This window comes from Oncorhynchus mykiss, chromosome 19 (genome assembly GCF_057628025.1).
Source record: "Oncorhynchus mykiss isolate SJ-2025 chromosome 19, ASM5762802v1, whole genome shotgun sequence".
Classification (NCBI taxonomy): Eukaryota; Metazoa; Chordata; class Actinopteri; order Salmoniformes; family Salmonidae; genus Oncorhynchus; species Oncorhynchus mykiss.
Window position 1 is genome coordinate 71016510 of NC_143040.1, and position 15476 is coordinate 71031985.

At 44.6% G+C, this 15476-nt stretch overlaps 2 protein-coding genes across 2 annotated transcripts in view; one reads left to right on the forward strand and one right to left on the reverse strand.

Moving 5' to 3' along the window:
• Positions 1-640: 640 nt before the first annotated feature.
• Positions 641-3708, reverse strand: dmac2l (distal membrane arm assembly component 2 like). Its single transcript, XM_021574903.3, has 5 exons — positions 3597-3708; positions 3063-3176; positions 2636-2844; positions 1456-1627; positions 641-1220 (listed from the first exon to the last, which is right to left on the reverse strand). Exons 2-5 carry the CDS (start codon positions 3164-3166, stop codon positions 1106-1108), a joined length of 600 nt encoding a protein of 199 aa, XP_021430578.1. The 5' UTR covers positions 3167-3176; positions 3597-3708; the 3' UTR covers positions 641-1105.
• l2hgdh (L-2-hydroxyglutarate dehydrogenase) overlaps positions 3700-15476 on the forward strand; it is a 50959-nt gene continuing 39182 nt past the window's right edge. Inside the window, exons 1-3 of the mRNA XM_090211658.1 lie at positions 3700-3964; positions 13989-14104; positions 14384-14535. Of these exons, the coding sequence (XP_090067784.1) occupies positions 3876-3964; positions 13989-14104; positions 14384-14535 (357 nt within the window). The 5' untranslated portion in view covers positions 3700-3875. The remainder of the gene's footprint in view (positions 3965-13988; positions 14105-14383; positions 14536-15476) is intronic.

The following is a 15476-nucleotide window of genomic DNA, read 5'->3' on the forward strand; positions in this document are numbered from 1 at the left end:
TTGGGATGCTCTGGATTGATGTGTACGACAGCGTGTTCCAGTTCCCGCCAATATCCAGCAACTTCACACAGCCATTGAAGAGGAGTGGGACAACATTCCACAATTAACAGCCTGATCATCTCTATGTGAAGAAGATGTGTTGTGCTGCATGATGCAAATGGTGGTCACACCAGGTTTCTGACCTAATTCCCAACCTTTAAAAAAAAATATATATATATATTTTTTTTAAGGTTTCGGTGACCACCAGTCATATTTAATCCATAGATTAGAGCCTAATTTATTTATTTAAATTGACTGATTTCCTTATATGAACTGTAACTAAAATTGTTGCGTTCAGTATAAATGTAATTTCTGATGGAGCCGACGTCGGCAGCTCTTACTGAGGATGCAGTCGCCACAAACATTACCTTCTGAATTTAAATCCCACTGTAACGCTGAAATTCCACCTTACGGATTGAATAGAGCCCAAAGACATTTATATTTAAACATAGTAATGATTAAAATCAAATACACTGCCGTCAGAAGACCAGAAGAGTTAAGGACTTCTAGGTGTCTAACTCTTGGACATGTTACAAAATGCCAAATTAAATCAATCATTTATTAAAACTAATGAATCAATTCAATGAAATCCTCCGCCTTGTTACAGTCTGTACTTTTTTTAATGAAGTCATTTAATAAACATTAAGGAAAACAATTCCTGTCATACGTATGTTTTGGAGTCAATACCAATAAAGTCCAGTTGAAAACATGTTGCGATAATAATCTAATTTGTCCCGTGTCCCACTATCCTGGTCCCAGATGTGTTGGTGCAGTCTTGCCAACTCCTATGCCAATGACCATAGGCCATAGGAGGCCATGGTGAGACGGCACTAACAGATCTGGGACCAGGGTCGTATTCACTAGAAACCAAACAGGGGAGGGGGAAAAAAAAAGGGGACCAAAACATTGAGTCAAATTTTCGTTGCAGAACACTTTACTATGTGCTACAATGTGTTGCTACAAGACAACGTGCATCTTCTGGTCGTCATGACACTACCCACTGTGCCGGACTGGTCCTCTGTGTCGGTCAGTCACAGCCTGTGGTTGTGGGTTCATCCTCAGTCTGTCAGACCAGGTCCAGCTCTATGTCCAGCCCAGGTAGAGCTGTCTGGAGTCTCTCTACGGTCTTCTCCTTCTCTACCACGCCTGGCAGATCGCTGAGGTACAGATGCTCTAGACTCCTGGGAGATAGTGTGTATATTTAGTTTGACTAATATAGTCAAGTAACCATGGAGACTGGTCATGAGAAAAGCCTTGTGCCGGAACGTCAACATGAAAACAGCCTCCGCCTATAACCCCACCTTGTTGTTTGTTTCTATAGCTTCGGGGGATCAATATCCACATATTTTTAACTCGTTGGCATATAGTACAGCCACACTACCATAATGATGTTCCCAGGCACAGTAGCAGACCCACCTGAGTTTATGCAGAGCGATGATACCCTTGTCAGTCACGTTCCCACAGGAGACCACCTCCATCTTGTACAGGCTGGCCTGTAGGTTCTCTATGGTGCTTATTCTCTCTAAGCAGGCATCCTCTATGTACATACTCTTGATGAGTTTGAGCTCTTCGACATGCTCTAGTCCATCTAGGGAAGGGAAACATTGAATTCAACGTACATTTAATTTTAGCAGCTTGGTCCCAGATCTGATTGTGCTATATTGCCAACTCTTATGGTCAGTGTGGAGCAGGCAGAAAGCCTAGTGGTTAGAGCGTTGGGCCAGTAACTGAAAGGTTGCTAGATCGAATCCCCCGAGCTGACAAGGTAAAAATATGTCGTTTTGCCCCTGAACAAGGCAGTGAAACCACTGTTCCTAGGTCGTCATGGTAAATAAGAATTTGTTCTTAACCGACTTGCCTAGTTAAATAAATGGTTAAATAAATAAAATAAATTGTCATGACAACAAGTCACAGGATGTTGCAATACAGGATAAAGAGCTGCGACCAGGCTACAGAGGGTTCCATCGAGGTTTCTCTGAGCCCAGTGCTAAGCATGCCAGATCAGGCTACAGAGGGTTCCATAGAGGTTTCTCTGAGCCCAGTGCTAAGCATGCCAGACCAGGCCGGGCAGGGTGACAGACAGTGTTCTCAGTCTCTCTTTCTGGTGTAAAACATCCTGCTCTCTTGCGTCACTCATCAGGTAAACAGTCTGGAAGACACTAACTTTCACCCTCACCTCTTAACACGCCCAGGTGTCGGATTGTATGGGATTAGCTGAACATTAGAGTCAGCCATTTGGAACTGAAATCTTTCTCTTGTTAAAAATACAGAATTCTATTCGCCCCCCCCCCCCCCCCCCCCCCCCGAGGGCATGCAATGCTTAAATTAAAAGTGAATAATTGATATAATAGAAGACTGTCTTTTAATAAATTGATTTGTATTTAGTCAAAGTCACTAGAACAAGACATTCGTGTCTTGTGTCAGATTGTAAACACAAAATTGAGTTGCTGCTCAGCATAATCACCATATCTGGTTCTGAGAATAGTGAGACCTCTGCCACAGGGTTTCACCTCACCGTCGAGGGGATAGAGAGACACGAACACCAAAAAACAAAAAAAAGGTTTTGGAGATCGGAAGGCTGCATTGGATAACGTACCCAGGTGATCGAAGCCTTTGTACATGATGCAAGAGTCTGTGGCGTCGATGCCCTGGATCTTGTATCGCCCCAGAGGGCCGGTGGGCAGGCCGTTGTAGTCATGTTGCCAACGGTCGAACCCCTGGAACCTCACCTTGGCACCGCACCTTGTCAGCCACTCTGCAGCAGCACGGTCTGGGCCCACCGCCTTGATACGCTCATAGTCAACTCTGGTGACAAGAATGCAACTACTGGTATTACATTATTACAAATACATAATGAATATAGTCATTACTACCTCCGCTATATTGTGGTCCACTGAGTAAACTATTAGTACATTACTAATCTATCACTCTGGATAAGAGTGTCTGATAAAATGGTAAATATTCTGTTAGCTAAAGTCTAATATTAGATGCTGTTGATCAAGACTGATGATTGTATCACTCACTTGTTGAAGACAGCATTGAGCCATCCCCAGAACGGTCTGCTGCCCTCATGTGTTTTCTGTGAGGAGAGAACGGCCTGTAGTGCTGGCTTGGACAGCAGCCTCATATCGTCAGGTCTGAAAGACATTACATAGTATTAAATTACTGCGACAGCAGCTTCATACCGTGTAATGTCTTTCAGACCTGAACATATACGTTGAGGGGTGTCATCTCTAATGTAAGACTGATGGGCTTTTTAAAATGCGTGTCAAATTTTTTTTTTACCATCGAAACACTCATTTAGAATGATGTCTAAACACTGAATCACGTTGCTTTGATCCAGACAGACAGGTTAGCTAAATTAATCCAAGATCAACTGTGTTACAAAGCATTACCTAATAGCTGCAGACAGTAACCAATGGACGTAGGATAATGCAGCACCACGCAAGACACAAATAAACACAATTTGCTTAAAAAAACCAAAACGTTCAAAGCAATCAAGATGTGTGAGATTTTATTCGTTGAGGTATTTGTTAACAAGCTGATAATTCACTTACCTTGTCAGTTCGCTATTGTATTTACATGATGAACATGTCTGCAGTGTTCTGACCTTTAACCCGTTACGTACGAGAGACGCGCCTTGCCATTGGCTCCTCAAAGTGGGTGAAGGGTCAAAGGGGCGGAGCTTCGTGTCAAGCAAGGAATTTGATTAAGTTGCCATAGCATGAGAAACCTTGTGGACAACTGCTGTTTAAAACATATTCACACAATATGTGTGCACGGCGATTGATGTTACTGTCAAAGCGAGTATAGGTTGCTATTCAATCTCTGTCGAAATGATACGGACACTAAACAGCGCGTCATTTGCTGCCTTATTTGCAACGGTGCCAAAGTCCACGACATGCAGAACAGCTAGAATACACAGGTGAGTGGAGAGACACGGGTGAGTGGAGAGACACGGGTGAGTGTGTGTGCAGAGGTGGGAAAGTACCAAATTGTCTAGCCTAGGCAACTGCCAGTGGGCTTTATGGATCTCCACTAACGAGACTATGATCTGGGCTTGATGTGCACAGCCGGTATGTTCGCCGGCGACAGGTTCTATATTTAAGTTTAATTAAATAAAGAGTGACTGCCTTTAAAAAAAAAAACGAATTCATTTGAAAACGGCATATGTGGCATCGATATGAGTCGGAAACAGTTATTCGATTGTCAAAGTTGACTATAAAATGTAAATAGGACAACTTTGGTCATAAAGTCAGTCTCGTCTAAAAACGGAGTTTGGAACATCCGTGCGTCACAACGTAAATGAAGGCTGTGTTTTGATTTGATAATGTACATTTGCCCACTAACATGGAGTGAACAGCTGCAGTGATTGGTCTCTATACACTAGAGTCCCACAGTGGAGGTGTCATAATACCCATAAAACCTAGCGGTCAAACAGGGAAATGGTTCCAATCGTTTTTCCACAATTAATTTTTCCCCATTGTGAGTTTTAGAAACACTTAAAATAAGGGGTGTTTCGTGTATGTTTACCCTGGCTTAACGTTTTGATAACCTTGTAAATCTCTCTCGGACAAGGTGACTTTAATCAATACCTTTGGCTCTTTACTTTGTTTCGAAAATGCTAATTAGCATCAAAGTAGACAGAATGCAAGACTACAAATCCCTGCAAGCTCCTGACACCTTTGCAAACAGTAGGGCTGTCTACAACAACGACAAAAAAATCTTGGTCAACTGAAAGTCGTCAGTTCTTTCGACCAATCGATAGACACACCCTATGTGTTTTAATAAAATCAACAAAACGCATTGAGCTTGTCTGACTCTTACCATTTGATGAAATAAGACAAATGCCTCGCAAAGGCACCAGAGATCTAGATAACCAGAAGGAAAAAAAAACATTAACCTGACCCAACTATTCTCCTCCCACTCCTTCCTGCTGACTTTTGCAGATTTGCCATTCCTCTCCTGATGTTGCCGGTAAAAGGCAACACGAGGAATCAGCAACCTTTCTCATGTTGAATGTCAATTTCTTACAATTTCTACCAATCTGCGTGCTAGTTATGGTTTTCATCAAATCTAATAAAATGTCATTGGTCACATGCGATGTTATTGCCGGTGTAACGAAACGCTTGCATTCCTAGCTCCAACAGTGCAGTAATATCTAACAATTCACAACAATACACATTATTAAAGTGGACAGTGATTCCATGTCTATAGGGCAGCAGCCTCTAATGTGCAGGGTTGAGTAGCCGGGTGGTAACCGGCTAGTGATGGCTATTTAATAGTCTAATGGCCTTCAGATAGAAGCTTTTGTCCAGTCTCTCTGTCCCAGCTTTGATGCACCTGTACTGACCTCACCTTTTGGATGGTAACGGGGTGAACAGCCCGTGGCTCGGGTGGTTGATGTCCTTGATGATCTTTTTAGCATTCCTGTGGCATCGGGTGCTGTAGGTGTCCTGGGGGGCAGGCAGTGTGCTCCAGGCAATGCGTTGGGCAGACCACACCAGCCGTTGGAGAGACGTGCGGTTGCGGGCGGTGCAGTTGCCGTACCAGGTTGGTGATTACAGCCCGACAGGATGCTCTCAATTGTTCATCTGTAAAAGGTTGTGAGGGTCTTAGGGCTCAAGCTGAATTTCTTCAGCCTCCTGAGGTTGAAGAGGCTCTGTTGCGTCTTCTTCGCCACACTGCCTGTGTGGGTGGACCAATTCAAATGGGCAGTGGCGTCCACCTTCTCCACTGCGGCCCCATCGAAGCCTACCACTGTTGTGTCTTCTACAAACTTGATGATTGAGTTGGAGGCGTGCGTGGCCACGCAGTCATGGGTGAACAGGGAGTACAGGAGTGGGCTGAGCACGCACCCTTGTGGGGCCTCTGTGTTGAGGATCAGCAAAGAGGGAGGTGTTGTTTCCGACCTTCACCAACTGGGGGGGGGGCTGTTAGGAAGTCCAGGGCCCTGAGCTTAATGATGAGCTTGGAGGGTACTATGGTGTTAAATGCTGAGCTGTAGTCAATGAACAGCATTCTTACATAGGTATTCTTCTTGTTCAGATGGGATAGGGCAGTGTGCAGTGAGATTTCATCGTCTGTGGATCTATTGGGGTGGTAATCAAGCTGAAGTGGGTCTAGGGTGTGATAAGGTAGAGGTGATATGCTCCTTATCTAGCCTCTCAAAGCACTTTATGATGACAGAAGTGAGTGCTACGGGGCGATAGTCATTTAGTTCAGTTACCTTTGCTTTCTTGGGTACAGGAACAATGGTGGACATCTTGAAACATGTGGGGACAATAGACTGGGATAGGGAGAGATTGAATATGTCCGTAAACACTCCAGACAGCTGGTCTGCGCATGCTCTGAGGACGCGGCTAGGGATTCCGTCTGGGCCGGTAGCCTTGCGAGGGCTAACTCGCTTAAAATGTCTTGTTCACGACGGCCACAGAGAACAAGAGCCCACAGTCCTTGGGACTGTAGACCCTGCCACATACGTCTCATGTCTGAGCTGTTGAATTCCGACTCCACTTTTGTCTCTGTACTGACATTTTGCCTGTTCTTTTGCCTTACGGAGGGAATAACTACACTGTTTGTATTCAACCATATTCCTAGTCACCTTGCCATGGTACTACTGGTGATATATGTAATGGGGAATTGATATAGACTAACAATCAAATGTTTTGTCACATACCCCCGAATACAACAAGTGTAGACCTTACAGTGAAATGCTAACTTTCAAGCCCTTAACCAACAATGCAGTTTTAAGAAAAATAAGTGTCAAGTAAAAAAAATAGATAAGTAACAAATAATTAAAGAGCAGCAGTAGAATAACAATAGGGAGGCTATATATATATCAAATCAAATATGCTGGGGGTATATATTACTTTTTAGGGCCTTCCTCTGACACCGCCTGGTATAGAGGTCCTGGATGGCAGGAAGCTGAGCCCCGGTGATGTACTGGGCCGTATGCGCTACCCTCTGTAGTGCCTTGCGGTCGGATGCCGAGCAGTTGCCATACCAGGCGGTGATGAAACCATGCTCTCGATGGTGCAGCTGTATATCTTTTGAGGATCTGAAGATCTGACCCATGCCAAATCTTTTCAGTCTCCTGAGGGGGTATAGGTGTTGTCGTGCCCTCTTCATGACTGCCTTGGTGTGTTTGGACCATGTTTATTGTTGATGTGTACACTGAGGAACTTTACTAACAACATGCCACTGACTGAGTAAATCCAGAGTGTCTATATATGGGGACGACTCAACACTAAACAAGCCAGCTACTACAGCGACTGAAATGACTGCAACACTCAACAAAGAGCTGCAGTTAGTTTCAGAGTGGCTGGCAAGGAATAAGTTATCCCTAAATATTTATAAAACTAAAAATATTGTATTTGGAACTAAACACTCACTAAACCCTAAACCTCAACTAAATCTTGTAATAAATAACATGGAAATTGAGCCAGTTGAGGTGACCAAACTGCTTGGAGTAACCCTGGATTGTAAACTGTCATGGTCAAAACATATTGATACAACAGTAGCTAAGATGGGGAGAAGACTGTCTATAATAAAGTGCTGCTCTGCCTTCTTAACAGCACTATCAACAAGGCAGGTCCTACAGGCCCTAGTTTCTACCTTCTTAACAACACTATCAACAAGGTAGGTCCTACAGGCCCTAGTTTCTACCTTCTTAACAACACTATCAACAAGGCAGGTCCTACAGGTCCTAGTTTCTGCCTTCTTAACAACACTATCAACAAGGCAGGTCCTACAGGTCCTAGTTTCTGCCTTCTTAACAACACTATCAACAAGGCAGGTCCTACAGGCCCTAGTTTCTACCTTCTTAACAACACTATCAACAAGGCAGGTCCTACAGGCCCTAGTTTCTACCTTCTTAACAACACTATCAACAAGGCAGGTCCTACAGGCCCTAGTTTCTACCTTCTTAACAACACTATCAACAAGGCAGGTCCTACAGGCCCTAGTTTCTACCTTCTTAACAACACTATCAACAAGGCAGGTCCTACAGGCCCTAGTTGCTACCTTCTTAACAACATTATCAACAAGGCAGGTCCTACAGGCCCTAGTTTCTACCTTCTTAACAACACTATCAACAAGGCAGGTCCTACAGGCCCTAGTTTCTACCTTCTTAACAACACTATCAACAAGGCAGGTCCTACAGGCCCTAGTTGCTACCTTCTTAACAACATTATCAACAAGGCAGGTCCTACAGGCCCTAGTTTCTACCTTCTTAACAACACTATCAACAAGGCAGGTTCTACAGGCCCTAGTTTCTACCTTCTTAACAACACTATCAACAAGGCAGGTCCTACAGGCCCTAGTTTCTACCTTCTTAACAACATTATCAACAAGGCAGGTCCTACAGGCCCTAGTTTCTACCTTCTTAACAACACTATCAACAAGGCAGATCCTACAGGCCCTAGTTTCTACCTTCTTAACAACACTATCAACAAGGCAGGTCCTACAGACCCTAGTTTCTACTTTCTTAACAACACTATCAACAAGGCAGGTCCTACAGGCCCTAGTTTCTACCTTCTTAACAACACTATAAACAAGGCAGGTCCTACAGGCCCTAGTTTCTACCTTCTTAACAACACTATCAACAAGGCAGGTCCTACAGGCCCTAGTTTCTACCTTCTTAACAACACTATCAACAAGGCAGGTCCTACAGACCCTAGTTTCTACCTTCTTAACAACACTATCAACAAGGCAGGTCCTACAGGCCCTAGTTTCTACCTTCTTAACAACACTATCAACAAGGCAGGTCCTACAGGCCCTAGTTTCTACCTTCTTAACAACACTATCAACAAGGCAGGTCCTACAGTCCCTAGTTTCTACCTTCTTAACAACACTATCAACAAGGCAGGTCCTACAGGCCCTAGTTTCTACCTTCTTAACAACACTATCAACAAGGCAGGTCCTACAGGCCCTAGTTTCTTCCTTCTTAACAACACTATCAACAAGGCAGGTCCTACAGGCCCTAGTTTCTACCTTCTTAACAACACTATCAACAAGGCAGGTCCTACAGGCCCTAGTTTCTACCTTCTTAACAACATTATCAACAAGGCAGGTCCTACAGGCCCTAGTTTCTACCTTCTTAACAACACTATCAACAAGGCAGATCCTACAGGCCCTAGTTTCTACCTTCTTAACAACACTATCAACAAGGCAGGTCCTACAGACCCTAGTTTCTACTTTCTTAACAACACTATCAACAAGGCAGGTCCTACAGGCCCTAGTTTCTACCTTCTTAACAACACTATAAACAAGGCAGGTCCTACAGGCCCTAGTTTCTACCTTCTTAACAGCACTATCAACAAGGCAGGTCCTACAGGCCCTAGTTTCTACCTTCTTAACAACACTATCAACAAGGCAGGTCCTACAGGCCCTAGTTTCTACCTTCTTAACAACACTATCAACAAGGCAGGTCCTACAGGCCCTAGTTTCTACCTTCTTAACAACACTATCAACAAGGCAGGTCCTACAGTCCCTAGTTTCTACCTTCTTAACAACACTATCAACAAGGCAGGTCCTACAGGCCCTAGTTTCTACCTTCTTAACAACACTATCAACCAGGCAGGTCCTACAGGCCCTAGTTTTGTGGATTTAGGAATATTGCAATTGGCTCGAAACAGGACAGCACGGCTGCCCCTTGGATGTACACAGAGAGCTAATATTAATAATATGCATGTCAATCTCTCCTGGCTGAAAGAGGAGGAGAGATTGACTTCATCACTACTTGTATTTGTGAGAGGTATTGACATGTTGAACGCACGAGCTGTCTGTCTGAACTACGGGGCACACAGCTCAGACACCCATACATACCCCACAAGTCATGCCACCAGAGGTCTCTTCACAGTCTCCAAGGTCCAGAACAGACTATGGGAAGCTCACAGTACTACAGAGAACCATGACAACATGGAACTCTATTCCACATCAAGTAACTGACGCAAGCAGTAAAATTAGATTTTAAAAAACAGGTCAAAAACACCTTCTGGAACAGCGGGGACTGTGAAGTAACACAGACACACACACAGACAGACACACCACACACAATAACATACGCACTATACACACACATACACGTGGATTTAGTACTGTAGATATGTGGTGGAATAGGGGCCTGATGGCACACTGTGTGTTGTGAATAGGGTTGCAAAGGTCGGAGTTGTTTCGTGGGACGTTAAGCCCTGGAATTTGGGGAATTTTGCTTAAATAACCTTTTTTTGTGGGATACACAAGGCAATTCTAGGTCTTGTGGCATATTTTGGTCAAACTATCCCCCAATTCAATGGAATTGCAACCCTCTGCATGCACAGTGTATTCTTCCATCAAATATACAGCTGATTCTCAAGATCTTGCTCACTAATGAGATGCTGTTGAGTCCACATTACTACACTGTCTGAGCCAAGGACTACATGCTTTCTGGTAAGTTTTCATTACAATACTGGGTGGGGTGAATATATTTTATGGCATAAATAATTTTTTGTTAACTAGTAAATAGTAGCCTACAGCAAACTGTGTTTAAATCTAACTTGTTAACAATTTCTGCTAGTTAGTTTTTGCTTCCATGTGGGTTTTAGCTTGCTTGAGCCTGTTAACTGAGGAGTGTTAATTCACCTGTTTCCATAGATTATATTTTATATTTATATATATTCATATTTGTGCGTCGCCCCACGGACCTCCCGGCCGCGGCTGGTTACGACAGAGTCTGTAGTGCTAGAGGCGTCACTACAGACCCTGGTTTGATCCCGGGCTTTATCACAACCGGCCATGAACGGGAGTCCCATAGGGTGGCACACAATTGGCCCAGCGTAGTTAGGGTAGCGTTTGGCTGGGCTGGCTTTACTTGACTCATTGCACTCTAGCCACCCCTTGTGGCGGGCTGGGTGCCTGCAGGCTGACCTCGGTCGTCAGGTGAATGGTGTTTCCTCCGACGCGTCGGTGCAGCTGGCTTCCAGGTTAAGCGGGCGGGTTTTTTTAAGAAGCACGGTTTGGCGGGTCATGTTTCGGAGGACGCATGACTCGACCTTCGCCTCCCGAGTTCGTTGGGTTGCAGCGATGAAACAAGATAGTAATTGGTGAGAAAAATTGATTAATTAATAATATCGGTATAAGCTTTGTTTTACTATTGACAGTTACAGCTGATTTCAGGATTGTATATCGATCTCAAATATTTGTATTCATTTCAGTCTCTGAATTGAACTTTCCGCTGTCTGCTCCTGATATTAGGGCAGAAAAACTACAATCTGTCTCCTGAATGAACCTAGTGCGCATGTACACCCGTCTATATCCAGTCCCCGAGCTCCTCGTTTTCCCTGGCTAAACTAGCTGAACTATGCTAGTTTACATCCTCATTGTCAAACTTCATAAATACTGCACCCTCAACCTAAACTCCTCTTGCTAGTTATACTATCATGTAAACTAAGACATTTGCTGGAAATAAACAAATGTATTGTTTTGTTGAATAGTCTTGTCGTAAGACAACGGTGGCGAAGGATATCATTTGCTACTTAACGCGGATCCAGTGTCAGTTTTGAGATCCATTTGGCGTAGGGTTCGCTCGACATTTCTGACTGGTCTTGGAACTGTGACAACGGGCAGCTTCTCCCCACTTGGCTCAATGGGATACGTAGTGATTTTTACCAACACAACCAGATATGTACACCATCTTGTACCCTTTGACCTAAAAAAAATAAAAAAAAGATGTCATATTTGTTCATTTTTAAATCTGACTTTATTAGTATAATGAGTAACCCAGGAATGTCACGACAAAAATAGGAACTCTACAGAGTGCCAATGGCTACAATGAATCACTAATTTACTTCCGGGTACTACGGATCCACTCCACGGCGCTCCTGAATAGCATGGAACCACATCACTAGTATCCACGTCTGTAACTTCAGGAATACAAGCTCTGTCACCTTGAAGTGACTTAGTGTCTGACTAGTATGAATACGAAGTGATGACTTCTTTATGGACCTTTTTATTACGATGTTAGGTCAGGGTAGGATTCTGTTTCTAACTGGATAGTTCCTCGATTCGATGAGGATGTGAGCCTGATGGTAGAAACTATTTGAAAGTGGTGTAGTGCAGTGTCCTGGATGACACTAAGCATTAAAGGGGATGACTGTTAATGTCCCTTAATGCTGACTACTAATGAACCCTCACCTGTCTCTTAATGATGACTACTAATGAACCCTCACCTGTCTCTTAACGATGACTACTAATGAACCCTCACCTGCCCCTTAACGATGACTACTAATGAACCCTCACCTGTCTCTTAATGATGACTACTAATGAACCCTCACCTGCCCCTTAACGATGACTACTAATGAACCCTCACCTGTCTCTTAATGATGACTACTAATGAACCCTCACCTGCCCCTTAATGATGACTACTAATGAACCCTCACCTGCCCCTTAATGATGACTACTAATGAACCCTCACCTGTCCCTTAAAGCTGACTACTAATGAACCCTCACCTGTCTCTTAATGCTGACTACTAATGAACCCTCACCTGCCCCTTAATGATGACTACTAATGAACCCTCACCTGTCTCTTAATGCTGACTACTAATGAACCCTCACCTGCCCCTTAATGATGACTACTAATGAACCCTCACCTGTCTCTTAATGATGACTACTAATGAACCCTCACCTGCCCCTTAACGAGGACTACTAATGAACCCTCACCTCCCCCTTAATGATGACTACTAATGAACCCTCACCTGTCCCTTAACGCCGACTACTAATGAACCCTCACCTGTCTCTTAATGCTGACTACTAATGAACCCTCACCTGCCCCTTAATGATGACTACTAATGAACCCTCACCTGTCTCTTAATGCTGACTACTAATGAACCCTCACCTGCCCCTTAATGATGACTACTAATGAACCCTCACCTGTCTCTTAATGATGACTACTAATGAACCCTCACCTGCCCCTTAACGAGGACTACTAATGAACCCTCACCTCCCCCTTAATGATGACTACTAATGAACCCTCACCTGCCCCTTAACGAGGACTACTAATGAACCCTCACCTCCCCCTTAACGAGGACTACTAATGAACCCTCACCTGTCTCTTAATGCTGACTACTAATGAACCCTCACCTGCCCCTTAACGAGGACTACTAATGAACCCTCACCTCCCCCTTAATGATGACTACTAATGAACCCTCACCTGTCCCTTAACGCCGACTACTAATGAACCCTCACCTCCCCCTTAATGATGACTACTAATGAACCCTCACCTGTCTCTTAATGCTGACTACTAATGAACCCTCACCTGTCTCTTAATGCTGACTACTAATGAACCCTCACCTGTCCCTTAACGCCGACTACTAATGAACCCTCACCTCCCCCTTAATGATGACTACTAATGAACCCTCACCTGCCCCTTAATGAGGACTACTAATGAACCCTCACCTCCCCCTTAACGCCGACTACTAATGAACCCTCACCTGTCCCTTAACGATGACTACTAATGAACCCTCACCTGTCCCTTAACGCCGACTACTAATGAACCCTCACCTGTCTCTTAATGCTGACTACTAATGAACCCTCACCTGTCCCTTAACGCCGACTACTAATGAACCCTCACCTCCCCCTTAATGAGGACTACTAATGAACCCTCACCTCCCCCTTAACGCCGACTACTAATGAACCCTCACCTGTCTCTTAATGCTGACTACTAATGAACCCTCACCTGTCCCTTAACGCCGACTACTAATGAACCCTCACCTCCCCCTTAATGATGACTACTAATGAACCCTCACCTGTCCCTTAACGCCGACTACTAATGAACCCTCACCTGTCTCTTAATGATGACTACTAATGAACCCTCACCTGCCCCTTAACGCCGACTACTAATGAACCCTCACCTGTCTCTTAACGCCGACTACTAATGAACCTGCCCCTGATGACATGCCTTTGTGTTGCAGTACGTATGATGTGGCTGTGGTGGGTGGCGGCATCGTGGGCCTGGCCTCAGCCAGAGAGCTCATCCTCAGACACCCCACGCTTAGCTTCATTCTGCTGGAGAAGGAGAAGAACCTGGGTAAGTGGTGGGCAGGGAGGGAGGTGGTCACTAACTTGACGTTCCTGTTAGCCCGGGGTGCATTCATTAGTCGGACACCGTTGCAAAAACATTTTTTGCACTGTTCCAAACGGAAAACATTTCACAAGGGGGGAAAAAAAATGTTTATATTGTGCCACTCTGTCCTGGTCTTAGCCGTCAGCCAATCACATTCTTACGTTATCACCACAGTTCTTCTTTGTGCTTCTTTTCCCTACAACCTTATTGGGGAATTAACACTGTTCCGTGTCCCATCCTCAGCCATCCACCAAAGCGGCCACAACAGTGGTGTGATCCACAGTGGGATTTACTATACCCCCGGGTCTCTGAAGGCCCGTCTCTGTGGCAAAGGGGCCACTATGGCCTACGAATACCTGGACAAGAAAGGACTCCCCTATAAGAGGTGTGGAAAGGTGAGTTCTCTCAAATAAATACATCTAATTAACATTGGGTTGGGCCTTAGGGCTGTAGATGTTGTTGTTTACCGTGGTTTAGTATTTTTTCTTTCCCTAAAGCGCCTATTGTCATTGTAGCTGAATTTAGTATGATCTTCTATCCAGGTCCCCCTCCTCGCAAAAGGAGGTTTCTAACCTCAAGGTTGAATAATGGTTAAAAGGTTATACTAAGGTTAAAACATCGTAGTATTTGCTAGTATCGTTTCACAGTTTGTGCATGAGGGGGAGGGGGGGGGGGGGTGATTTGTATTTATGGTCTAATTTCATTGTATTTACCTGCAGCAACTGGCTTACAGGGTCGTGGCTTCTTGCCGAGCGGTTAGAGCGTTGGGCCAGGGTCGTGGCTTCTTGCCTAGCGGTTAGAGCGTTGGGCCAGGGTCGTGGCTTCTTGCCTAGCGGTTAGAGCGTTGGGCCAGTTAGGGCGTTGGGCCAGTTAGGGCGTTGGGCCAGTTAGCGCGTTGGGCCAGTTAGCGCGTTGGGCTGTTACTGGTTCGAACACCCAGAGACGACCAGATGAAAAAATCTGTCTGTGCCCTTGAGTAAAGCACTTCACCCTAATTTGCTCCAGGGGTCGCTGTACTACTATGACTGACCCTGTAAAACAACACATTTCACCCCCTCTATCTGGTATATGTGACAATGGAATTTTTTTATTTTATTTTTTACTTATAGAACTGTATAATACGGTCTCTTCCTGTCTAATACGGTCTCTCCCTGTCTAATACGGTCTCTCCCTGTCTAATACGGTCTCTCCCTGTCTAATACGGTCTCTCCCTGTCTAATACGGTCTCTCCCTGTCTAATACGGTCTCTTCCTGTCTAATACGGTCTCTTCCTGTCTAATACGGCCTCTTCCTGTCTAATACGGTCTCTTCCTGTCTAATACGGTCTCTTCCTGTC